The 26,986-nt window shown below is 44.2% G+C and overlaps 3 protein-coding genes across 3 annotated transcripts; all 3 read left to right on the top strand.

Moving 5' to 3' along the window:
• Positions 1–722: 722 nt before the first annotated feature.
• Positions 723–16,565, top strand: LOC111849260 (vascular cell adhesion protein 1-like). The gene is made up of 12 exons (XM_072704657.1): positions 723–1,075; positions 2,354–2,614; positions 2,831–3,181; positions 3,355–3,606; positions 4,371–4,631; positions 4,848–5,198; positions 5,372–5,623; positions 14,146–14,406; positions 14,620–14,952; positions 15,126–15,371; positions 15,579–15,691; positions 15,906–16,565. Exons 1-11 carry the CDS (start codon positions 1,024–1,026, stop codon positions 15,677–15,679), a joined length of 2,721 nt encoding a protein of 906 aa, XP_072560758.1. The 5' UTR covers positions 723–1,023; the 3' UTR covers positions 15,680–15,691; positions 15,906–16,565.
• A 150-nt stretch (positions 16,566–16,715) lies between these two features.
• LOC111849268 (vascular cell adhesion protein 1-like) lies at positions 16,716–20,976 on the top strand. The gene is made up of 5 exons (XM_023821993.2): positions 16,716–17,833; positions 18,605–18,871; positions 19,082–19,414; positions 19,868–20,118; positions 20,615–20,976. Exons 1-4 carry the CDS (start codon positions 17,788–17,790, stop codon positions 20,116–20,118), a joined length of 897 nt encoding a protein of 298 aa, XP_023677761.1. The 5' UTR covers positions 16,716–17,787; the 3' UTR covers positions 20,615–20,976.
• Positions 20,977–21,198: 222 nt separating this feature from the next.
• cdc37 (cell division cycle 37 homolog (S. cerevisiae)) lies at positions 21,199–26,792 on the top strand. Its single transcript, XM_023821991.2, has 8 exons — positions 21,199–21,707; positions 22,637–22,918; positions 23,028–23,133; positions 23,209–23,324; positions 23,407–23,529; positions 24,128–24,310; positions 25,464–25,535; positions 25,630–26,792. Exons 1-8 carry the CDS (start codon positions 21,600–21,602, stop codon positions 25,762–25,764), a joined length of 1,125 nt encoding a protein of 374 aa, XP_023677759.1. The 5' UTR covers positions 21,199–21,599; the 3' UTR covers positions 25,765–26,792.
• The last annotated feature ends 194 nt before the right edge of the window (positions 26,793–26,986 follow it).

Here is a 26,986-nt window from a genome sequence, read left to right as displayed (position 1 = left end):
TTTTCTATTTCACATAATTTCACCATCTATGCATTCTGCATCTCTGCAGCCCGACCCTAGACGTGGTCATCACAGCTTATCCAAGTACATGGCCCATGTGAGCTGACAGTCTGACCCCGTGGGGCACGATAAAGGCTGTTTAGTGACCCAAATTCACCTTTAGACCATGTGGAATCCCACACAGACATAGAACATGCAACCTGCACACCAGCAAAGGGCCCGATTCAGGCCCCCAACACTAGAGGCTTGAGGCCATTGTGCTGCAGATTTGTATTTATAATCTAGTGATGTTCTAGATCCTGAAAAGTGGGAAGTTTTGGTTAATTCTAACATGATAATCATTTTGTTAAAGACTGCTCTCATTGTGTTCCATCGCAGAAACTTTCTTGTGAAGACAAGAACTCAAAAGCCTTTGATGGATCTTTTTCAGACTTTTTATAATCATTGTATGGGAGGTGACCGGAAACTGATTACATTTTTAGACAAATTGACCCAAAATTGAAGCAACGCTGCTTAGTCGCAGCAAAGGGGTGACTGCAGATGATGTTTGACCTTGTGAAAGTGATAAGAGCAGATCGATCCACAATGAACACTTGCTGACAGACTGCAATTTCTGCCAATCCCACTACCTTAAGTAATAGCTCAATGGTGGTTTGCAAGTTCAAGCAGCAAAGAAGGTAAAATATTGGACAGTATAAAAAATATTGTTTCGAAAGTCAGGCCTTGAGGCTCCAGAGTCACCACAAGCCACGTCAAAGATCTGCAGACAAAATCAGCCTGGTCTCTGTCCCTCCCTGCTTGCTTTGTAAGTGTGACCTGCTGTCACCCTTCCGCATTGACTTATTACATCAGAATCCTGTGCTTTTAGTCAACATAGCATTTCTCTCATACGCCTGCAGCAGTTGATCCATTTCCATCGTCCTTTGCTGTTTTGCTAATTTGCTCCTCAATCTAGAAAACCACCCCAAACTGGGTCAGAACTGAACCGCTGGACAGCCACCATCCGGGGTGCAGAGACGCGAGATGAGATCCACGCAGGGGTCGGTCCTCTGGTTGATTCTGGCCATCGGAGTCGGTGAGTTTGGAGATTCCAGCCTGCTGCTCTGTTCTTGTTTGGCTCTCACACAAACGCCAGGGTTTAAAGATTCCTGTAAGTTTGTTTCCTTTCTAAGAAATTTCTTTTGATGTTCCGCAAAGTCACCCAGTAACACTGAGGTGCCATATGCACATTTTTTTTTCTTTTATTTATATGCAAATCAAAATTTCATAAGATAAAGAACAAAGAGATGGATTTTGGTGAAGGAATGTGAACGGGTGCTTGCCGGAGTGCAGACTTCACATTTTGAGCAAGATCTGATCAAGAAGTGTGCATCCTTCATGTAGTTAAGAGTATCAGTGCTAACGTTGTACTGCTCAGCTAGCTGTAGAAAAATCTAATGAAAGTAATATACTTTATCGAAATGTCTAGTTTATTCTGCAGGGTTTTAAAATGTCTATGATTCATTGTTCCTGCTTTTTAACTTCTGAATCTGCTACTTATCCAATGCATAAAAATAGAACTGCCTAAACACAACTATGTATTAATAAAAACAGGAACAGGACAGATTAACTCTGACATCTTCTCACACGGCTTTTGCTGCTGAGGGAGTATCATGCACTGTCAGTCACTGCCTGGTTCAGCCCAGCAGCGTCAGCAGTCGCGGCACAGGGACCAGGGAAACAAGCGAAGGAGACGAGGAGTGGAGTGAAATAAAAGGGTTTAATAGGAGAACGAAGGGACATAACATCCAAACACTGCACGACACTGCACTGACAATCCAATGACAGAACTAGGGAAACAAACTCTGACGTGGGCTTAAATACACCGAACTACTAAAGACAACTCAAAACAGCTGTTAAACACTGGGAATCCACATGAGGTTAACGAGGGGGCGTGGCACAGGAGGATCGGCACGACCGGGGTGTGACAAGCAGCAGGAAGTACCATCAGATCTCCAGTAATAATGTTATTCCTGATATTTTTTGTCTTTGCCAGTAGCTTATAGTTACATGGATAATAAATACTGTAGCTTTCCCGTCCCCAGCTGTGGCACTTTGTGTGACCCAGAATCACGCAACTTGCATTTCTTTGTATTGTAGCTAATGATGACTTTTGTATCGAACTCCTGACATGATGAGCATTACTCTTAAACTACCTTTCTATTCTGACTCATTTTAAATACCTTCCATCTTTTGCTTTAAATCTATCAATGAGGATGTACTGCAGTATATTGTAGGACAGTGCTGTGGAGACGCAGTATTGCCAAACTTGCTGAAATTGATAAATTATTATTTTCACTTTTTGCTTTCACAGCTGCTGATGGCTGTCTTGAGCTCCATCCTCCCAGAGTGGTGGTGAGACATGGAGACCTAGTATCAGTGAACTGCACAGTGTCCACAGATCACAGTGCGATGGGCTGGACAGCTCCAGTAGATGACGTACCTATTACACCTGGTGTCCAGTTTCTCACTTGGAGGGTGGAAAGTCTGAGAATCTGGGACTTAATGCCTCTGTGCTATGCAAACCGTCCAGGAAAACCTCAATGTAAAGAACGTCTCTCAGTCACTGTGTACAGTAAGTGTGTCTCTTCTGATGGAGCTACTGCAGCTGTCAGCTCTCATACACCTGGGAAATATTCAACCTGAGCATCACCTTAAAACATCAGTAAAACCCAGCAGAATATTTCACTGTAAGGCATGGATGTCTCTATGTGTCTCTGTTCCTATAAGGCACAGCTGTCTCATGTGTGAGTTATTTTTGAGAAATAATGCTTCTCATTTTCCCTCACAGAACCACCAGACAGTGTTTCTGTCAGTTCTATGGACTCTACTGACTCCATGGTGGAGGGGAGTCAGTACCAGCTGAAGTGTGAGATCCAGAACATCGCTCCTGTTCAGAGCCTCACTGTGAAGTGGTACAAAGGGGACAAATTAGTACATGAAGACAGAGACTATGTCACAGAAGATGGAAAGTCTGACAGAGAAAAGGAACCTGTGAGTGTGTCCTCCACCCTCCTGATCACTGCCAACAGAACTGATGATAAAGTACAGTACACTTGTGAGGCAGAACTGGACCTGGGACCAGAAGGACCACAACCCCCCCTTGCAGTGAAATCAACACCCCTCAGGGTCACTGTGCACTGTGAGTGTTATTTACACTATTCACTGTGATTGATTTCACATTAAGTTGCTCTTCCAGGTGTTTTTACCTCCTTTCCAACCAGCATTTGATGCACCTGGTTCAGCTGAGACTCCTGCCATGTTTTCTGTACAGGAACTCTGCGCCATTTCTGAGTTTGTAACATCTCTTCCCAGATTCCCCATATTTCCTTGGTGCCAAAACTGAAACTTATTCAGTCTACAAGGGTGATGAGGTGAGGTTACCCTGCACAGCTGAGGGAAACCCCCCACCTGTGTACGCCTGGAGCACCCCAGGCTCCCTGGAAAAGCACCATAATGGGTCAGTGTTTATCTCCTCCACGCTGCTGCCTGGAACTTACACCTGCACAGCCAGTAACCGACTTGGAGAGGACAGCAAGCAGTTCGTCATTCAGCACAAACCTTCAGGTGAGAAGCAGTTTCATCCCTGATTAGAGCTACGGTATTAACTTTTCCTATCCCTTTGTATACATTTAAATGTTTTTCTCCAATGCCTCCAGGATAGACATTTCAGGAACGTTGTAAAGTGATACAAACACCTAAGCGAAGGAGATGAGGAGTGGGGTGAAATAAAAGGGTTTAATAGGAGAACGAAGGGGCATAACATCCAAACACTGCACGACACTACATTGACAATCCAATGACAGAACTAGGGAAACAAACTCTGACGTGGGCTTAAATATACCGAACTACTAAAGACAACTCAAAACAGCTGTTAAACACTGGGAATCCACATGAGGTTAACGAGGGGGCGTGGCACAGGAGGATCGGCACGACCGGGGTGTGACAAGCAGCACGAAGTACCATCCGGTCTCCAGTAATAATGTTATTCCTGATATTTTTTGTCTTTGCCAGTAGCTTATAGTTACATGGATAATAAACACTGTAGCTTTCCTGTCCCCAGCTGTGGCACTTTGTGTGACCCAGAATCACGCAACTTACATTTCTTTGTATTGTAGCTAATGATGACTTTTGTATCGAACTCCTGACATGCTGAGCAGACTCTTAAACTACCTTTCTATTCTGACTCATTTTAAATACCTTCCATCTTTTGCTTTAAATCTATCAATGAGGATGTACTGCAGTATATTGTAGGACAGTGCTGTAGAGACGCAGTATTGCCAAAATTGCTGAAATTGATAAATTATTATTTTCACTTTTTGCTTTCACAGCTGCTGATGGCTGTCTTGAGCTCCATCCTCCCAGAGTGGTGGTGAGACATGGAGACCCAGTATCAGTGAACTGCACAGTGTCCACAGATCACAGTGGGATGGGCTGGGCAGCTCCAGTAGATGACGTACCTATTACACCTGGTGTCCAGTTTCTCACTTGGAGGGTGGAAAGTCTGAGAATCTGGTACTTAAGGCCTCTGTGCTTTGCAAACCGTCCAGGAAAACCTCAATGTAAAGAACGTCTCTCAGTCACTGTGTACAGTAAGTGTGTCTCTTCTGATGGAGCTACTGCAGCTGTCAGCTCTCATACACCTGGGAAATATTCAACCTGAGCATCACCTTAAAACATCAGTAAAACCCAGCAGAATATTTCACTGTAAGGCATGGATGTCTCTGTGTGTCTCTGTTCCTATAAGGCACAGCTGTCTCATGTGTGAGGTATTTTTGAGAAATAATGCTTCTCATTTTCCCTCACAGAACCCCCAGACAGTGTTTCTGTCAGTTCTATGGACTCTACTGACTCCATGGTGGAGGGGAGTCAGTACCAGCTGAAGTGTGAGATCCAGAACATCGCTCCTGTTCAGAACCTCACTGTGAAGTGGTACAAAGGGGACACATTAGTACATGAAGACAGAGACTATGTCACAGAAGATAGAAAGTCTGACAGAGAAAAGGAACCTGTGAGTGTGTCCTCCACCCTCCTGATCACCCCCAGCAGAGCTGATGATAAAGTACAGTACACTTGTGAGGCAGAACTGGACCTGGGACCAGAAGGACCACAACCCCCCCTTGCAGTGAAATCAACACCCCTCAGGGTCACTGTGCACTGTGAGTGTTATTTACACTATTCACTGTGATTGATTTCACATTAAGTTGCTCTTCCAGGTGTTTTTACCTCCTTTCCAACCAGCATTTGATGCACCTGGTTCAGCTGAGACTCCTGCCATGTTTTCTGTACAGGAACTCTGCGCCATTTCTGAGTTTGTAACATCTCTTCCCAGATTCCCCATATTTCCTTGGTGCCAAAACTGTAACTTATTCAGTCTACAAGGGTGATGAGGTGAGGTTACCCTGCACAGCTGAGGGAAACCCCCCACCTGTGTACGCCTGGAGCACCCCAGGCTCCCTGGAAAAGCACCATGATGGGTCAGTGTTCATCTCCTCCACGCTGCTGCCTGGAACTTACACCTGCACAGCCAGTAACCGACTTGGAGAGGACAGCAAGCAGTTCGTCATTCAGCACAAACCTTCAGGTGAGAAGCAGTTTCATCCCTGATTAGAGCTACAGTATTAACTTTTCCTATCCCTTTGTATACATTTAAATGTTTTTCTCCAATGCCTCCAGGATAGACATTTCAGGAATGTTGTAAAGTAATACAAACACCTAATAAGCCATTACTTTTTCCCCTCAGATAATACGATCTATATAATTTTCTTGGGAGTCCTTCAGGCTGTGGTTCTCATCATCATTAATGCTGTCTGCCGATGGAAAACCCGGCAAACGCATTAGCTAACCTGCCAGGTCAGTCTCAGATTGTGGCATTGTGTTTTGCGAGACAATAGGAACAGATGTTATACATTTATACAGTCCACAGGAAATGCATGGCTCTTTAACCTACAGACTACCAGATTCTGTTTAACACACTCTTTCGCCGTGGGTGGGAGCGCAATTAGAGATGCCATTGGGGAGGGGGTTCACGTACTCTGGTTCATCCTCTCCCATGATGCTTTTCTCAGGTGTTCAGATGGACAGCGGACCACGGACACTCAAACACAGTGTGTTTGTCACCTAACTGCCCAGTGGTCACAGCTATCTTTGTCCAATTCAGTCAGATTTCTGTTGTTGCTCAAAGACATACAGTAAGACACATGAAACTGACAGTTTCACCCCATGATGTGGTCCCCTCTCATATTATAAAAGCCACTTTTGATACAATCAGCCCTAGTTTCCAGCCTATCATTAACTCGTCCCTTGCTTCTGGTATTATTCCTGCTTTAAGCATGCTGTAATTCAGCCCTTGCACAAAAAACAGAGCCTTGACGTAAATTGTTCAAAACTATCGGCCTATCTCTAAACTGCAATTTATTTAGAAAGTTCTGGAAAAAGTTATTTCACAACTGTTACCCTTCAACTCTGCTCAGACACAGGAACCCGTTCAGTCAGGTTTCAGAGCTATGTCATGGTTCTGGACGGCACGGGAACGGGAACGGGAACGAGGCATGGTGCACAAAGAAAGGGCGGACGACCCACTTGCGGCTCCAGCAAACAAAAAACAGGGTTTTAATCAAAACAGAAAACACTACAAACACAAAACCAAAAGGACCACGAGGGGTCAAAACTAAACAGGGAGGACTTAACTAGACTAAATAACACACAAGGAAAACTAACTAGCACGACACTAAGGTAAACTACAATCAAGGGAAAACCAGAGACAAGGCTAGACAAAGGCATCGATGACTTAGACATGAGACACGACGCGACGCGATGAACCAGCGGGGAACAGAACAAAGGCAGGAACTAATATACTACAGGGGTAATGACAAACACAGGGCAGGTGAGACTGATTAACAAAGACTAGGGAAACAGGACACAGGTGAAACCAATTAACTCAAAGACACTAACAATCAGGGAAACTAAGAATTAATCAAGGAAACAGAAACCAACACTAGGGAATTAAACAGGTAAAGACACAAGCAGGGGCACAAGGGACAAAACCAAAACCAACTACAAAATCAGACACAAGAACTAAAGAAACTCAAATGAAACACTAGGGAGCAAAATACAAAAACAGAGGAGGCGGGATTCGAACTCACAACAAGAGGGAACTCAGGACCGAGGGGCAAACAGACAGCACATGCTTAATACATTGAGCCACGAGACCAGACAAAAGACAGGGGAGAAACAAGGACTGACGTATGGATGGGATGACCAGCACCACCTGCTGGTCAAACGGGGAAGGGACACGGAAGGACCACAGCGGGAGGCCGACCCTGACAAGCTACTCACAGAACTGAAATTGCTTTGTTAAAGGTGACTAATGATTTACATCTTACGCTGGATTCAGGGAAAACGCAGATTTAATTTTGTTAGATCTTAGTGCCGCCTTTGACACTGAGGATCATAATATTCTTTTAGCTCGTCTTGATCAGTGGGTTGGCACTAATGGCAGAGCTCTTCAGTGGTTTAGCTCATACCTCAAACACAGGACTTTTTCAGTATCTTTAGGTCAGTTTCCCACAGCCTCTGCCCCGTCTCTTATGGAGTCCCTCAGGGGTCCATTCTAGGGCCAGTGCAAAAAGATGGGGTGTTATTTTTGATTTTGAGCTTTGTTTTATCAAGCAGATCTCTTCTGTTGTTAAAAATAGCTTCTATCAACTAAGAACTAATGCTAAATTCATATCTTTTTCACCTTGTGATTTGGAAAAGGTCATCCATACATTAATTACATTACGGCTTGACTATTATGTAAGTAGGAGAGGTCATAATCCACTTGTCTCTTTGCATTCTGCCATTTCACTTTTAATCTGTATTTTCAGTGTTAGATCTTACATTTTATAATTCATGGTAAATATGGATAACTGTTATTTACAGTAATACTGACTTTTGTGACTGATATTGACTCATGAATAGCAACAATCTTGCAGTATAATATCTATTCATTATCTAATGTAATTATGTTTCCATGGTTAAGCTGCCAACAAGACACTTTGCAGTACGGTATCTCATCTGAGTATAATGCCAACCACAGATTCTAGCCAGTCCAAGAGGATATTATGGTCCACAGCAGGGGCGCCGTAAGGGGGAGGAAAGCTAGGACGATTCCAAGGGCCCCTGAGTGACAGGGGCCCTAAAAAATTAGGAAAATAACTGGATTGGTTTGGACTGGGGGGCCTAATATGATATGCTTTCATGGGGCCCAAAATCTCTAGCAACGCCCCTGGTCCACAGTATCGAATGCTGCAGTTAAATCTAGTAATACCAACAAAGATATACAGCCACAGTCAGAAGCCATAAGCAAATCACTCACTACTTTGACTAAAGCTGTTTCTGTGCTGGTTTGGTCTAAAGCCAGACTGATATAATTCATTGGCATTATTTTTCTGTAGGAAGGAAGACAACTGATGAACAACAACCTTTTCCAGGATCTTTGAAATGAATGGATACTGCCTGTGCATAAAACTGTTTGCACACATTTTAAATTTTGATGCCAATAATCTTTGCTGCCTATAGATGTGGATAGTTGATTTACATTTGGATTATTTAGGTGGCACTTTTGTGCAAAATATTGTGAGGCAAATGTAGTTCACTGATATAATTCATATTAAATATAATTCTTGTGTTCTTCCTTGATCTTCCACTTATTGTTAACATTGTGATTAATACTGTGGCTGTTTACATGGAGATTTCTGAGGCATCAGCTACATCATAAGGAGACTCTGCTCATGGTTCCTTGGCTGACTGTCGCATACATGCTTCCTGGGGATTTACATTGCCTGAGATTTTGTAGCTATACTGTCAGTAATACTGGGTTCTCTTCTCTTTACCAGATAAACCCACTATTAGTTTGTGCGTATTTATGTGTGAGCTCTACACAAAAAGTAATAGAACAAGCATCAGAATGAATTAGCAAAGTTACCCAGTATCAAGATTCTGGGAAGAAGGTGCTTTTTGCTTCTTTATTATTGCAATGTCAGTATAAACTGCCCTTTCAGCTTTGGGTTTATCTTTGGTTTTTTTTGGGGGGGTCTGGGGGTTTGTTCTCTTTTTACTGTGTTCTGTTTGAGCAAGAAAAGTTAGTTGCGTGTTTCACTTCCTCTGCGTTTGGCCTGTTGTTCTGGTCACTTCCAGCGTTCTTTATTACTGTTTGTGTATCATGGTTATGTGTCACCATCTTAATAAAACTCTTTGCATTTTGCACTTGGTTTTCTGATTCTTACATTATGTCATCATCTCTGCATTTTGAAACAGCCCGACCCTAGACGTGGTCATCACAGCTTATCCAAGTACATGGCCCATGTGAGCTGACAGTCTGACCCCGTGGGGCACGATAAAGGCTGTTTAGTGACCCAAACTCACCTTTAGACCATGTGGAATCCCACACAGACACAGAACATGCAACCTGCACACCAGCAAAGGGCCCGATTCAGGCCCCCAACACTAGAGGCTTGAGGCCATTGTGCTGCAGATTTGTATTTATAATCTAGTTATGTTCTAGATAGTTTTGGTTAATACTAACATGATCATTTTGCTAAACATGCAGAATAGAAGTAAACCAACAGCTGCCCCTGCTGGTACCAGTACTGCTGTAAAGTCCCATTGGGCTATGAAGGATCTGAAGATTTTTTTTGCTTTGCTTTTGCAGGATTGTAAATTATTGTAGTTTGAATTTGGCGCCCTCTAGTGTGGAGACAGAAAACCCACTGAGACCGCATTCATTGCATTCTACCGCAGAAACTTCCTAGTGACGACGAAAACTCAATAGCCTTTGACATATTTTTTTCAGACTTTTTATAATCATTGTATGGGTGGAGACCTGGAAATGGTAAAATTTTTTGACAAATTGCCCCAAAACTGAAGCGATGCCATTTAGTGGCAGCAAAGGGGTGACTGCAGATGACATCTGACCTTGTAAAAGTCTTAAGACAAAAAAAGCATTTGATGGATCCTATTACTATGTCACAGAAACCTCATACGGATGAAGATCTACACCTGGTTTCATTTTAAGACGAATTGCAGCGCGGCATAGTGTGGGCGGGAAGGAGAGTGACGATCCACTGGCGGCTCGGTGACAAAAGGGGTCTATTAACTAAAAACAGAACACACTGGGGAAAGCTCAAAATGAAAGGACTAGCAGGGGTCAAAAAGCAAACAGGGAAACAAGAACTAACTATAAGACTCCTAAAGTAGCATGATTAAGAAACAGGGTGATACTGGGAGCAGGATGATAACGCAAGCAGCATCTGAAACACACAGCAACATGAATACACAATGACTGAATGGGGGACTGAACAAAGGCAGGCACTTAAATACACAGATAACTAGGACTGACAAAGGGCAGGTGTGATTCATTAAAATGATCAACCAATCACGCAGGGCGCAGGACAACGAGCAGCAGGTGGGACAATGAAATACTGGCACAGAGAAACAGGCGACAGGTAGGGTAACTGATACTAAATATAGATCTAGGGAACGCTAACAGGGATAACAGCACTAGGAACATGTACAAGAAAAACCAAAATCAAACACAGGACACAAGCAGGACAAAGTGAAGCAGGGAAGCAAAAATAAACACTTGGAAAAAAACAGAAAACCAATGAATACAAAATAACAGAGGAGGCCAGCGTCAAACCCATGATTAGAGGGTTAATAGACTGCATGCTGCACACACAACCAACTAAGCTACACAGCAGTGCAGGGAACAGGGATAACACACTAGGGAAGATTAGGAACTAAGACAGAGGGAGCAGGTTGGCCAGCGACACCTGCTGGCCGAACGGGGAATGAACACATGGGAGAAGGATGAAATAAATGACAAAGAGGGGGAAAGGCAAAATGGCCAGCAATACCTGCTGGCCTAATGGGGAAGGGTCACAGAGGGCGGGGTCGGACGGTACCGACCCTGACACAAATATACTTGCTACTTGAGATAAAAAATGCGTCATGATTTATTAATGATGAACAAACATGAGATCAGTATTTCATTTGTTGCCAGGCCTAGTAAATTATTGGCTCTCAGGCTTAGGCAATCTGACTCATTTTTAATGATCTCCTCAATTAAAACTAGGGATGGGGTTCTCATCAATTACCCCCAGGAAATTAGCAACTGATTTTTTCAGTTCTACTCAGATTCATTCTCCCCACCCTCTGCCTCCTCACCCTTCGATCCTGATTTGTTTCTTGATGCCTAACCCCTCCCCCAGCTCTTGGTTCCAGAAGCCCCAGTGCTTGATGTTCCTCTTTCAATCACTGAACTTAAAGAGGCTCTGGACTCCAAGAGCCCTGGGAAATATTCAAGGCCCAAGGGTCTCCCTCCTGAACTCCTTCCTACCTTCTGGAAACAGCTTTCTACTCCACTCTTCCATATGCTGAATTATGCTATTTCTGCCTCTCATCTCCATCCTTCTCTTAATTCATCCCTGATGACTTTACTACTCAATCAACGCAAAGACCCCACAGACTGTTCCAGCTACTGCCTATTGTCCCTGATGAACTCCGTTGTCAAACTGATCACAAAGGTTCTTGCTCGTCGTCTGCAGACGGTGATTTCTAAATTGATCCACCGAGACCAAACTGGCTGCCTGCTGCATGAACTTCATGCTGCTCTTTCCTTTCCTTTCCCTGCTGCCCTTCCCTCTACAGATGCGGAGAAGGCTTTTGATAGGATGAATTGGACATCCTCTGTCCTCCTGACTAATGCCAACACTTCTCCTCTTTTTCGGCTCCTTGGAGGAGCCAGGCAGGGCTGTCTTCTTTCTCCTTTACTTATTAATCTCCGGTTTCCCCCCACAGTCCAAAGACATGCTGAGGCTAATTGGAGTTGCTAAATTGCCCGTAGGTGTGCATGTGTGAGTGAATGGTGTGTGAGTGTGCCCTGCGATGGGCTGGCCCCCCATCCTGGGTTGTTCCCTGCCTCGTGCCCATTGCTTCCGGGATAGGCTCCGGACCCCCCGCGACCCAGTAGGATAAGCCGGTTGGACAATGGATGGACTTTATTTTTATAACCAGGGTTCCTGGGTTTTGCTTTCACTTTTTTGTCTGTTATGGTGCTGTCTCAGGGTACATTGGGGGGGGGGGGGTGTTTGTTGCGTTTTGTTTGGTTCAGTGTTCCGTTCTACGTGAAAAGAAAAAATTGGCCACAAAAAAATATTTAATTTGTGTTATTCATTACTTGTTCCTTCACTAATTCACAAAGGTTTCCAGAATTAACAAATATAGAAACAAATATAGTAACTGCTTGACATAAAATATTCATTAGTGATTAATTCATACGATACCAGTATGTAACAAAGACTTAGTTTATGGTTCATTAATAAATAAGTATGACACTATATTTGTGCCCCGTCAAATAAAGTGTTACATTAATATTGATTTGAAAGTCATACATGCAGATTTGCCACAAACCACACAGAAGTCTGCAGAAAAAAGCAGCCTGGTCTCTGTCCCTCCCTGCTTGCTTTGTGACTGTGACCTGCTGTCACCCTTCCGCATTGTGGTGTTAAGTCACATCCTGCTCTTAGTCAATGTAGTTTTACTCTCACGTGTCTGCAGCAGTTCATCCATTTCCATCGTCCTCTGCTGTCTCGATTATCTGCTCCTAAATCTAGAAAACCAGCCCAAACTGGGTCAGAACTGAACCGCCGGCCAGCCACCATCCTTGGTGCCGAGACGCGAGATGAGATCCACGCAGGTGTCGGTCCTGTGGTTGATCCTGGCCCTCAGAGCCGGTGAGTTTGCAGATTCCAGCCTGCTGCTCTGTTCTCGTACGGTTCCCCCACATACAGATGCCAGGTTGTTAGATTATCTGCCAGTTATTTCCTTTCTGAATGTTACATCTTTCATTTTCCACAAAGTCACGTCTAACCTGGCTTCTGACTTCTTAGTTTCCGCCATTAGCGCTGAGGTGCCGAATGCCTTCGTGTCAAATACTAAAATTTCTATCTTTTATTCATATGCAAGTCAAAATTTCATAAGATAAAGAGCAAAGAGATAGATTTTGGTGATGGAATGTGTGGACCAGTGTTTGACCGAGTGCAGACTTCACATTTTGAGCAAGATAATTCGTTGTGTTGCCGACACGCCTCAGGAAATGTATATGACAAAATATTTCCTGTTTTGCTTGAAAAGTGTTACTGAGTAAGAGTGTCGGTGCTGGCATCGCACGTCTCTGGTTGCTGTGGATTTCGGCGAAGGAATGAGTGGACCAGGCCTAAGCAAGGCAAGGTCTCCATATTCTGAGCACCATGTGATCTGGAAGTGTGTGTCCTTCCTTTAAGAGTATCAATGCAAACGTTGTACGGCTCAGTTAGCCGCATGGCTATTCATCCACTTATCAGAAAAATCTACTGAGTGTAATATATTTTATGAAAATGGCAGCATGCTAACCGGATCAGAACAAACCTCCCTTACTGAGGCTCCAAGCCAGCTGGGAGATACAGTCCTCCAGCAAGTGCTGGGTCTGCCCAGGGGCCTCCGCCCAGCATACAAGACGAAGGTCTTGGTCTGATGTTCCCCACCGGCAGATGAGCTCTGATCTAAAGCAGGTTTCAGCCCCGTATAACATTGCAACATTGGGGATACTTTTAAAATGCCATTCATTCTTTGCTTTTGCAGCTGGGAGGGAGACCGGCCTGTGCTCAGCAGCGTTTTAGCTGAAATGAGGCCAGATCCCATCATGCACTGTCAGTCACTGCCTGGTTCAACCCAGCAGCACGAAGTACCATCCGGTCTCCAGTAATAATATTATTCCTGATATTTTTTGTCTTTGCCAGTAGCTTATAGTTACATGGATAGTAAATACTGCAGCTTTCCCGTCCCCAGCTGAAGTGATTTCGCGAGACTCAAACCCAGTATCGCTTATTGCTGCCATTCTTTTTTGTAGCTGCTGATGATTTTTGTATTGGACTCCTGTATTTTTGGCTTTGTACATACAATGAGGAATGTACCCCTGACATGTACTGATGGAGAGTGCTGTAAAGATATGGAGACCCACTATTATCAAAATTGCCCAAATTTTTTTTGTTTTTTAATAATTATTTTCAATTTTTATTTTGGCAGCTGCAGATGGCTGTCTTGAGCTCCATCCTCCCAGAGTGGTGGTGAGACATGGAGACCCAGTATCAGTGAACTGCACAGTGTCCACAGATCACAGTGGGATGGGCTGGGCAGCTCCAGTAGATGAAGTACCTATTACACCTGGTGTCCAGTTTCTCACTTGGAGGGTGGAAAGTCTGACAATCTGGGACTTAAAGCCTCTGTGCTATGCAAACCGTCCAGGAAAAGCTCAATGTAAAGAACGTCTCTCAGTCACTGTGTACAGTAAGTGTGTCTCTTCTGATGGAGCTACTGCAGCTGTCAGCTCTCATACACCTGGGAAATATTCAACCTGAGCATCACCTTAAAACATCAGTAAAACCCAGCAGAATATTTCACTGTAAGGCATGGATGTCTCTATGTGTCTCTGTTCCTATAAGGCACAGCTGTCTCATATGTGAGTTTTTGAGAAATAATGCTTCTCATTTTCCCTCACAGAACTCCCAGACAGTGTTTCTGTCAGTTCTGTGAACTCTACTGACTCCATGGTGGAGGGGAGTCAGTACCAGCTGAAGTGTGAGATCCAGAACATCGCTCCTGTTCAGAACCTCACTGTGAAGTGGTACAAAGGGGACACATTAGTACATGAAGACAGAGACTATGTCATAGAAGACAAAAAACCTGTGAGTGTGTCCTCCACCCTCCTGATCACTGCCAACAGAACTGATGATAAAGTACAGTACACTTGTGAGGCAGAACTGGACCTGGGACCAGAAGGACCACAACCCCCCCTTGCAGTGAAATCAACACCCCTCAGTATCACTGTGCACTGTGAGTGTTATTTACACTATTCACTGTGATTGATTTCACATTAAGTTGCTCTTCCAGGTGTTTTTACCTCCTTTCCAACCAGCATTTGATGCACCTGGTTCAGCTGAGACTCCTGCCATGTTTTCTGTACAGGAACTCTGCGCCATTTCTGAGTTTGTAACATCTCTTCCCAGATTCCCCATATTTCCTTGGTGCCAAAACTGTAACAGTCTACAAGGGTGATGAGGTGAGGTTAACCTGCACAGCTGAGGGAAACCCCCCACCTGTGTACGCCTGGAGCACCCCAGGCTCCCTGGAAAAGCACCATAATGGGTCAGTGTTTATCTCCTCCACGCTGCTGCCTGGAACTTACACCTGCACAGCCAGTAACCGACTTGGAGAGGACAGCAAGCAGTTCATCATTGAGCACAAACCTTCAGGTGAGAAGCAGTTTCATCCCTGATTAGAGCTTTTCTCTCTGTTGCAGAAAAAGGATCATCTCAGTTGCTTGCTATGCTATCAACTTTTACTAAACCTTTGTACATATTTAAGTGTTTTTTTTTTTTCAAATTCCTCCAAGATTGGTGCCCCAGAAACATTGTAAAGTAATACACACACCTAATAAGCCATTATTTTTTTCCCCTCAGACAATACCATCTATATAATAATTACCCTGGGACTCCTTGTGCCTGTGGTGCTCATCATCACCTGTTCTGTGCTGATGTGGAAATCCCGACAAACACATTAGCTAACCTGTCAGGTCAGTCTCGTGGATTTCATTTTGTGTCGCGAGAAAATAGGGGCAGATTTTATATATTTATAAAACTCACAGGAATTGCGTGGCTCTTTATCCCATAGACTTCCTCGTCTTGTTTAACATACCCTTTCACCATGGGTGGGGGCTCTATTAGAGATGCCAGTAGGGAGGGGGTTTGCATTCTCTCATTCATTCTCTCCCATGATGCTTTTCTCAGGTGTTCAAATGGATGGCAGACCACGGACACTCATTAGATAAAGATACACGGCCGGCACCTTGTGATTTTCAGGCTCCCATCAGTGTCCCTGTACTGCATAAGAGGCCATGGATGATGGACTGAATACAATATTGCAACAATTATACACTATTATCATGAAAATATACTCAGGAGCATGGACAGCGGAACGCGCCAGAGAAAGGCTGGGGGGGGCATGGCGGAGGAGGGGTTTACTTTCTGCCTCACTTTTATTGACCAAACAGAAATGTCTTTTGTTTCATATTACGCTCTATCGTTTCTTTCGTTATGTAGCGAAATACACCGTTCACGGCAACATTTTTTCATCGTTTGGATGATGGTTTGCAATGTTATATACGCCATCAAGTGGGATGTGGCACTCGTATGGAAGGTTTTAATTGGCAGTCCTCTAATTAGTAATCTAATTAGAGAGTTACAGCAAAATCGCACATATACAATGGCCCTTTCTGGATAAGACCACCCACCCCTCCCCTGCACTGTCTTGTATGTCGGAGTTCCAGTGTGTTCGTAAGCTGTATTGTGGACCTCCACTCCATCCCACTGTCCCTTCATGACAGACACCAATGTATCAGATTGTTGTCTGGTAATACAAAAAAAAATAGGAATAAAATCCTGCCAGTTTCCAGTTGTCTTCATTTCTGCAAAAAATCCATCTGCTCGCAATGGGATATAACACTGGAAATGCTTTACCACGGTATTGTAAGGGACTTATGCAATATTCTCGCTCGGCAGGCATGTGAAAGACCTGTTCGCTCAGAACTTCATTGTGTTTGCCTGTTATCCAGCTCTAATGAAAGGGCTGGTGGGAAGCGGCTTTGCCAGGGAGCCCCGTGTGTATGCGACCTAGCTGTGGCTGCCATGGCAACGCGCTCTGTTGGGGACAGCCTACAAATGACCAGGACAGGCGGCTTAGAAGGGGACCCAAAATAAATACAGAGAGTCTTCACTAAGGGCTATAACTATTCACGCAATTTACACCTACAGAAAAATAAGCATTTAAGACATTCACAGTACATCTTAGGAATGATAAATCCACTCTTTCCATCAGGCATTTATTTGAAACACATCCCCAGTCTTAAGTGCTTGACTAGCTGTTAAATTGTGGCCCTTGACACTTCACCTTCAACCCCCTGGGATGCTAATTAGCTATTCAAGTGTCGGCAGCCGGTTATTTAATGGACAAACTAACAAAATGTCATTAAAATGGTTAATTATCATCAAGAGTTAGATTAGAAAGTATCTAATCCTGCATTTGCTACTATGCTGTAATACATAAGGTAATACATAAGGGTAAATAATTTCAAGCCGTTTCTTTAGGTTTAGTTGATGTTGCTCTTATTTTTATTACATACAAAAGTGCGCAAGATAACGTCAAAAACGTATAAATTCCTCAGTAATAACCCAGCATGTTGTAATTTATAAGGAAATCCATATGGCATGCAACATGGCCCAACACGCCAACATTTCGATAAATTAATACTTTGTCATCATAAGTAAATTAAATGTGTCACTGGGAATACAGCCTACATCTCATTATTCACCTTGCATGCGAATATAACATTATGAAATGCATGAGCCTAGATTATTCTGCAGTATTACTGGAAAGAAGGAGGAAAAAGACTCTGGAGATTATTTAATTGAAGGATGAAAAATGTAAGTGTAATTAACCATACCATGCCTTTCTCAGCTCAAATAAAGTTCCGCTCTTTGTGAAAGTGTGGGGGGCAGTGCTCTGGTCCCCTTTTTGCTTTTCAGGTTGCCTAGCAGAACAACGCTGGAATTTCCGGTCGGCTTTCCACTCACGCTCCGGGCGGACTTGGGGAAAGTCGCAGCCGAGCTAGAAATGGAGTTTGCGAAATTATCTGTGGTTCTCAACTTGCTCTGCGTGGGTAAGGATTCGGCTCTTTGTTACGGGCGATGTGTGTGGTGAGGGCACTGCTTTCTCCTTGCGACTTTTGAAGCGATGTGCGGGATCGCTGCTGTCCACTGAGCTTTAATGCTTATATAATACCCACAGTTCTAGATTTTAAATGATATTTTGGGGTCTGTTTTGGGAATGTTTGCTTGCATAGCAATTTACATACCACCTAAAACTATATATATATATATGTATACATGTATAATGTATATGACAAGAAGGTATATACAAAAAGGCTTTATATCGGGGAGCTCAACACAGCAGTATATTGAGGATAGCGAGGGGGAGGGGGTGATTTATGTGACATTAGTTAAGGGTGAAAGACAAATATGAATTTTATAGGACATTTACTTAAATGGCCACAGTGGTAGTTGGTACTGTTACCTCACACTTCCAGGGCTGGGGGTTTGAATCACACTTCTGTTTTGTCTGGGTGGCTTTTGAATGTTTGCCCCCTTGCCAATGCTGCATTCCTCCAGCAGTCCAGGGGCATGAAATCACGCCAACTGGCACCTCTAGAAGTGACCATTTTGTGTGTATGTTTACGTGTCACTGTGATGGAATGGCATCCCATGTGTTGGCCATGATAGGTTATAGGCCTCTACAGATTGTTGTTCAAGTCTTGACGTAGCTGCATCGCAGTAGCTGTAGTAGTAGTTCAGCGATGATGTAATATCTTCTGGATGTGGAGGCCGAGTCCATTGACACACGGTGACATCGATGAGTCATTTTCCCCACACAGTGGCTGGCGACAGCTGCTCTCTAGAGCTGCGTCCCTCACGCGCAGTGGTGAGGTTCGGGGACCCCATCACCGTGAGCTGCGTAGCCTCACGGCCCGTCCGCGTTCTGGGCTGGGAGGCCGCTGTTGGCGCAGCCCACACGCAGCGTGACCAGACCATCCAGTGGGGAGTGGACAGTCTGACTGACTGGATTGAGGAGCCCATATGCTACGGAGTGTTCTTCACTGCACCCAGACAGTGCGAGGAGAAGCTCCACCTTATCCTCTACAGTAAGTAAAGCTGACCTGAAGCGCTTCACCTACCTACTAATCTCAGAGTATCTTGACTATTGTTGAAGCTGATCTGGAATTATGAGAGATGGTAAACATTACTACAACAAAACAACTATGGCCAACAGTCAGATGAACACTTATTCCCAGTATTAAATTAAATCCAGTTATGCTCCATGAAAATGAGTCTATTGAACGTTTCCTCCGCAGAGACCCCAGACAGCATCTCCATCAGTTCACTGAACCAGAGTGGTCCGATGCTGGAGGGGAGACAATATGAACTTCAGTGTGAAGTTCAGAACATCGCCCCAGTTCAGTACCTCAATCTTAGGTGGTACAGAGGGCAGATTGAAGTTTATAACCACACCTTCTCTGAGCTCACACCTCCGTCACCGGTCCAAGTGTCCTCCACCCTCCTGATCACCCCCAGCAGAGCTGATGATGGAGCACAATACAGGTGTATGGCAGAGCTGGACCTGGGACCAGAAGGACCTCAACCTCCCTTGAATATGACATCACAGCCCCTCAGTGTTATTGTGCATTGTAAGTTGATCGGTTCTCTCTGTACAGTTTCCGCATCACGCTCAGGCTTAAACACTGTCCAGCTGTATCATGTGAAATGAGCAGCCACTAATAGCTTTTGATGAGAAAAACAGACCATAATATTATGAATTTTTGGAGCTGCGCTTCTGTTGTAGTAGATCGGTGCTGATGCTGTGGGAGATTTGTAACTGTCTATGCTTTTCATGCACATGCATGAAATGCCGTCAGTTTTTAGTATGATGTCTCAAGTATTGTCCTATCCTCCTGAGATCCAGGAGAAAAAGTTTTTTTGAATATCTGAGTACGTTTTCATACTGATTAAAGTTTTGATTTCTCTACAGAGGACAAAAATGAATTGTTGAATCTCAGGAGGCTATATAAGATATGCAGTGAAAGCTAAACATCTCAGTGGCCTGACTTTAGTGTCAGATAACTAAACATTCTTCTTTTTAGATGCCCCTTCATTCTCCGGCCCAAGTGTAGAGGCACTGGAAGTGAAGCAGGGTGAGGAGGTGAGGCTAAACTGCACAGCTGAGGGAAACCCCCCTCCCGTCTACTCATGGAGCACCCCCCACTCCCAGGAAAAGCTCACAGCCGAGCCAGTGCTCACCTCCACCACACTGCCAGCTGGGACCTACACCTGCACAGCCTCCAATAAGCTGGGAGAGCAAAGCAAGCAGTTCACCATCAAGCTTAAGCCATAGGTGAGGCACAGCTGCCCTCTGGTGGTGACGATTCATTCTGCAGTTGGCAGCCATGGCTGAGTTCGGCTCACCTCTTATTCTGCACGTACAACAGAACGTTTTTGTGTCTGACATTTTTATTACGCACGTTATTTTTTATTAGCCGTGCACTGATTCAGAAAGGGCCAGAGACTCACATTTCAGCTCGTCAGGGCAGGCATATATGAAATTTGGCGCAAAGGGACAGTAGGAACCTAAGTAGCTGATAGGGGGTGTATATATCGTTGCAGCCGGAATCCGAGTGGGAAGGACAATGTCGAGTAGGAGGGGTTTATAACGAGGGTATCACTTCTACATCACTCCTCCTACTCGACATTCCGCCCCAAGGTGCAGCGATATGCCCCTCGATCAGGGAATGCTGGAAGCCAACCGTCACCAACCTCATAACATACACCCACAGCTATTCGCCCTGACACCCATACACATTCCATCCATAACCTCTTCTTCTGTATTTCAGGTTGAACTCCTTAAATTTGCATCAGATGAACCTCACAGAGAAACCTTGACACACCAGTCTGTGAAATACATCGCATTTGCCTCCTTCCATTAAGTATCTGGTGTGATACAGGAATCAATAGTCTAGTGTTAGTTTTATATTTTTAGCATAACTGAAATACCGTTGTGTAAACATGTAATTAGCTCTACAAATGTAAATTTAGTTGTACGTTATCTAATTTTAACTAAACAATCTATAGTACATATTATATGCACAAATACCTATATGAATAAAGTTTGTACTTTTCCTCCATTTTGTGGAAACCAAATGCATTTCTCTTTCCGGATCATTACAGTCATTAAAAGAATGGTCTTTGAACATGTTGTCTTGTCTCCCAACTTGCATTCATTATAATAATATTGCGTGAAATGCCGATGTACCTCAACATCCAACACAAATCACCTTCGGGTTGCACTTAATACATGTGACATATTTAAAAACTACACGTAAGTGTAGCAACAGATTTCAGCAGCATCCTGCAATGCATCAGCCAGCAGCAGCTACGCGAGATCTTGAGCGTGACGATGACGTGCAGGACTGGAGTTTTAGCAGAAAGTGGGATCCCTCAGTAGCTCCGCTGGGCGACCTGGGGTGATCAATGTAGTAACAAACCATCAAACAGACATATACACATGCCCGGTTCATTAACGAGTTAAAGGTTAGATTATATGTACAGTTACATTGGTCTCTTAATTGTGCTCTTGTTTTGGCTAACGGTAGAGGAAGGTGCGCGGGTCACGTGACCGCCGCCAGCTCTGTGATTTCGCGAGACGTTCTCGAGGCTTCTGTTCTTTTGTGAACGCGCTGCGGCTGTATGCGCGCGAGCGGACGGGCAGAATATATCAGCGGGAGTGTAGGCTTTTAGCCGTTTCGGGTGTGTATCTAGTCATCTATTCCTCAGGGGTAGTACAAGGAAGGGGGATTTCAAGAGAAGAAATACATAAAAATGACGACCATCGACTACAGCGTGTGGGATCACATTGAAGTTTCAGACGACGAAGATGATACGCATCCGAACATCGATACTCCCAGTCTTTTCCGATGGCGACATCAGGTACCTGGGAACGAAGTGAAATCTGGGTTTAGCGGTTAATCGGTTCAGGTTTGGGTACGGATCAAGGCATTTAGCTGGCCTGCTACTTAGCCGCATAGCCTATGGGCTGTCGGCCGTGAGTGCTTGTTGTAGCAGGGCTTTGTGGTGGGCAGTACGTATTTGTAAAACTGATTTTGTGCCATCTTAAAACACAGGCACATTTTAAGCCGCCTAAACTTGTTTTGGGCATCATAGTATTGCAAAACTAACGTTTGGGGCGTTTATGAGACGTCTAAAGTGCCGTGTTAAGTGGCTAACTAGGGAAGTGCCCAATAGGATATACAGGTTTATTCATATAAAGAGGTTGTGTCGTGACAGTTGTTTGAATTGCCGTAAATAATCCAAGTACAAGTAACGGCAGTGTGTTAATTCTGGTCGTGAGAGGTTGTAACATGTTAACATTGTAACATCGCGCCAGTGAGCTCACGATTACGGCAAGCTAAGCCATTCAACTTGTCCCGTCGAGGCCTTAAATGTTTGACAAAACCTCGTATAAGTAGAAGATGATCGTTCACCTTTACTTTTTTGTCTTGGTCGTCTGGGCCTAGGAGTGTGAATGTATTGTGCTGTTTTTAAAGGTTTTTTTCGGTATCAATCAGATCCACTGTTTGCGGCCCTGACTAGTGGTGGTGTCCGGCTCCATATTTTAACTACATAATAAGTACAGAAGAATGCTTTTAAAATTCGCGTGGCCTCAATATCCTTCGGAGGACGGGAGAAATGGATGCATAAGCACTGAAGAATATTCTGGATGCCAGAACGCTAATGATGGAGCTCAGGCTAATTTGCAAGGATTGATGGGTCGCTAAGCCACGTGTGCATTGACCCAGCGCGATTGGGCCAGTAAAAGTGCTAAATATCAAGTTAATATGTTCCTTCGGCCCACTCAGGCTCGCGTGGAGCGTATGGAGCAGTTCCAGAAGAAGGGGGGTGAGCTGGAGAAGGTGCAGGTGGAGTGCAAGCGTAAACTGGCAGAGGTGCAGAAGAAGCTCCGGGAACTGGAGTTCTCGGCCACGGAGGAGGCCAAGGCGGAGCTGAGCCAGGTGCGGGTGGAGGAGAAACAGCTGAAGAAGGAAGAGAAGGAGTGCGATAAGAAGATGGAGGAGTACCGGCGTGAAGAGAAGAAGATGCCCTGGAACGTAGATACCCTGAGCAAGGAAGGCTTCAGCAAGGTTGTACTTCCTGTTGCTTATTTGGGGGGGGGAGGTCTTCTGTATACGTTTATGATGGTGCCATGTGAGCAATGTCAGTTCTTAATATTTCCTGTTCCTCCCTCAACAGAGCATCATGAACGTTAAGCCTGAGATAAAGGAAGAGACTGAGGAGGAGAAAGAGCAGAAGCACAAGACCTTTGTGGAGAAATATGAGAAACAGATCAAGCACTTTGGTAAGAATTTGTTCTGCCAGATCTAGTTGGAAAATACCTGCCACAGTGGCAGATGCTAACGGGTGTTTGTTTCAGGGATGTTGCGGCGCTGGGATGACAGTCAGAAGTACCTGTCAGATAACCCCCAGTTGGTGTGTGAGGAGACAGCCAACTACCTGGTCATCATGTGCATTGATCTGGAGGTGGAGGAGGTGAGATCTGACCTCTGGGCCTGTCCCTTTGCGGACCTTGGGACTGTCACCTGATCCTGTGCTCCCCACCATGTACCCACAGAAACACGCCCTGATGGAGCAAGTGGCCCACCAGACAATCGTCATGCAGTTCATCCTGGAGCTGGCCAAGAGCCTGAAGGTTGACCCACGCGGCTGCTTCCGCCAGTTTTTCACTAAGATCAAGGTTGGTATGAGGAACTGGTTGTGTGCTGTGCGGTTATCACATGAATTTCTGTCTGTGGCGTGTCAAGCTATAGCCCTTTCTCTTTGTTTTTTTTTTTTTTGTTTTTTTTTTTTTTGTTTTTTTTTTTTTAATCAGAAGTTAGTGGCTACGTTTATTTAGCAGTTGGTTTTACCTAAAGCCTCAAAATTTGAGAAAGCAGGGTGAGCCAGTTCCTGGAGCAGTTGAGGTTACGGGCTTTGCTCAGTGGCCCAGTGGTGAAATCACTCCTCAGATTACAGGATCTGAACCAGTGCCCTTCCGATCATGTGGTGACAGTCCTAACCCACTGCGCCACACACTGCTCCATGAAGAGGGTTGAACTTCACTCAAGTTTATAACAGATCACCTCTTCCCATTCTGCTTTCTGTTCTGTGTCTTCTCCTAGTACGATCCCTGTTCTATTGGGGCAGAAAAATGAAGACGGTTGTCGCAGTTGGTTAGATTACCTACAGTAATTCAGCTGGCTTCCAAAAATAAGATGGCTTTTTATTTTTTGGGAATGTGGAAATCTGTTTTTAAACTTCTGCGTCAGCTTATTGGAATAAATATTATCTGTCAGACAGCGGACCAGCAGTACCAAGATGCCTTCAATGACGAGCTAGAGTCATTTAAGGAGCGCGTGCGTGGGCGGGCTAAGATCCGCATCGAGAAGGCGATGAAGGAGTATGAGGAGGAGGAGCGGCAGAAGCGCCTGGGCCCGGGGGGGCTGGACCCAGTGGAGGTGTATGAGTCCCTGCCTGAGGTAAATGGGGTCTCTCTGTCTGTCTGTGTGTCTGTGTAGGGAAACATGATTCTTGTGAGGTGTAAATAAGCATCCACAATGCTGTGGTATTATCTCTACAAGATGTTGCATGAGGCATACCAGCTTGACTCAGTGTCATTACTTACAGGTAAAGTTCTACCTGTGTGTCCTACAAGAAACACTTGTAACTGTTAAACACATTTTATTGAATTGTCTTTTAACTCCCTTGGGCAGAGTTATCATTTTAGTGACTCTTTAAAAGGGGTTTAGCAGTCAAGCTAGGGACTTTTTTTTTAGATGTTTTTCTTAATCAAAAGCTAAGTATTGAGAATCTTATTTAGATTCATTTGAAGTGTGACGTGTTGTGGTTATTTATGAAGTTTTGACCTTTTTGGTTTTTTAGTCTTTTAATATGCATCCTCTTGCCATGAATAGCCCAAGTTGCTAGCATGGCATTAAGAGGCAACATAACTAACTGAAGGTGCTTCTCACTGTTTGGTGGAGCCTTTTCAGAGTGGTATTGACTACTTTGGTAATAACAAGTCAAACCCGAAACCATTCTTTCCATTCCTGTATTAGAGAAACAGAAAAAAACTTTTACTGATCCCAGAGGGAAATTACTTTGGCTACAATTTGTTCAGAAACACCATTAGGTACGATCGATATTGCATAACGATGAAAAAAGTAATATATCACCAACAAAAATTAAAGATGGAATAGATGTCAAACTACAATGTAAACTCTTTAGGAGAATTATTGTTTGATAAAGTGCATTTTCTATTCACAGTAGTCAGTCATAGAATCTGTGTGTTACATGATAATATTAACATTGCACATAGTGTCAAGGTTTACGCCATACAGAGAAACTGAAAAGGTTATTGCATATGTTATGGGTAAATGGCAGCATTGTGCAGTGTGAAAATGCTCTGTGAACCTGACTGCAGGGAACATTCATGTTAAAAGGCACTGGACATGACTAACTGCAACTCTGCTCAAGCACTGAACTGCCAGGAGGATGCCGGCTGGCATCCCAACCCCAGGCAGCCTGTGCTCTGTACTTTTAGGTGGGGTAACAAGGGAGAAACAGGATCTCAAATGTTTCATAAGTATACAATACTTAGCTATTACTAATATGGCTACCTCCATTTGGTAGGAGATGCAGAAGTGCTTTGACGAGAAGAACATTCAGATGCTGCAGGATGCCATCAGCAAAATGGACCCAGTGGTATGTCACCGGCTACTTGTAGTGCTTTGCGCCGCTCTGTTGTCTTGGGGAGTGACCGGAAAGTGAAAGATCCACGGCTGTTTGTCTTTGACAGGAGGCTAAACGACACATGAAGAGGTGCATTGAATCGGGGCTTTGGGTCCCCAATTCGAGGACAGAGGAAGGCGAGGACAAGGGGGATGAGCCGGAGTATGAGGAGCTCAAGAAAGAGGCCGGGAAGGAAGACTGAGCCGCCTCTGCTCCTGTACTCATACGGCAGTTTCACTCATGTTGCTCTTTTGTATTTTAACAGTGTAGCACTATTACTCTGAGCTGTACAGTGCACGGGGTCTTGCCGTTTCATGTCTGGAATAAACACTCAAACTGTAGTGCTTATGCCACACTCTTTGAAACCATTATTTTAGACTTTAGAATAAAATTATCATTTGTTCTAATTAGTCTTTTGTGCACGATTTTGTTACTAGGAACAATTGTGGCCATCTTGAAAGGGTTCCGATGGTCTGGTTCCAGGTTTTTTTTTCTTTTATCTTTTTTTTTTTTATTCTTAAAACCGAAAGACTTAAGTGTATGCTCCATACAGTCCTGTCATTGTACCCTTTGGTAAAATTGTAATGTTCTAAGCAGTGTTTCCCCTGATTGGTGCATTCTTGTGTGACACATCCCCCCCCCCCCCCCCCCGGCCCCTACCCTGTTAGCATTGTCATCAGCAGACGTCATACCCCAGTGCTGTTAGTTTGCCTTATTTCCGTTCACAGCCAGACATGACCTTTTGATTAGTCGGGCGGGGGGGAAATTGGGTAAAAGATCGACATTAAGAATTAAACTTAAAATATCAACTTAAGTTGAGGTCAGCTTGAAAATGTACTGTTTAATGTGCAATAAATGTAATAGAAATCTCATTATGTTAATGGAAACATTAATCTTGTTGGATTATTTGACTGGAGAGTATCTCAGTCCTTAATGCTTGTACACTTCCAATGGTCATTGCTCCCAGGACAAAATGGAGGAGGGATATTTGGATGAAGTGGAAGCTGGGTGGTGTTTATGGGGAGTCTCACATTAGGAGGAGAAGGAGCCACAACCAACCGGGCATAAGGATGATGAGTTACCAATAGAAATCAGGAGATGCTGCTCTCTGCTGAAAACTTGTGCATTTTACCATGGGCATGCAGGAGGTAAAGAGAGGGTACCAGGGCTGTTCATGTGTGCTTGTAGGAAGGGGGAAGGGGGGGAATAAAGAACCAATTTTGAAAAATGCTTTTGTCTCTTGTTTGCTTCCTACTCATGATTTGTGGTTTCAGGGACTGGGTCTGGTCAGACAGCTCTCAAGGCTGGGATTTTTTTTTTTTTTTTAATGAGCAGGGTACGTTGGGAAGCTGGACTGAGTCATCATGAAAAACCTGCTCTTCACTGACGCTGGCTGCCAGTCCCGAGGGTTGCGTGTGTGTGCA

This window comes from Paramormyrops kingsleyae, chromosome 22 (genome assembly GCF_048594095.1).
Source record: "Paramormyrops kingsleyae isolate MSU_618 chromosome 22, PKINGS_0.4, whole genome shotgun sequence".
Lineage (NCBI taxonomy): Eukaryota > Metazoa > Chordata > Actinopteri > Osteoglossiformes > Mormyridae > Paramormyrops > Paramormyrops kingsleyae.
Note: the sequence above shows the minus strand (reverse complement) of the source record. Positions and strands in the feature narration are given on the sequence as shown.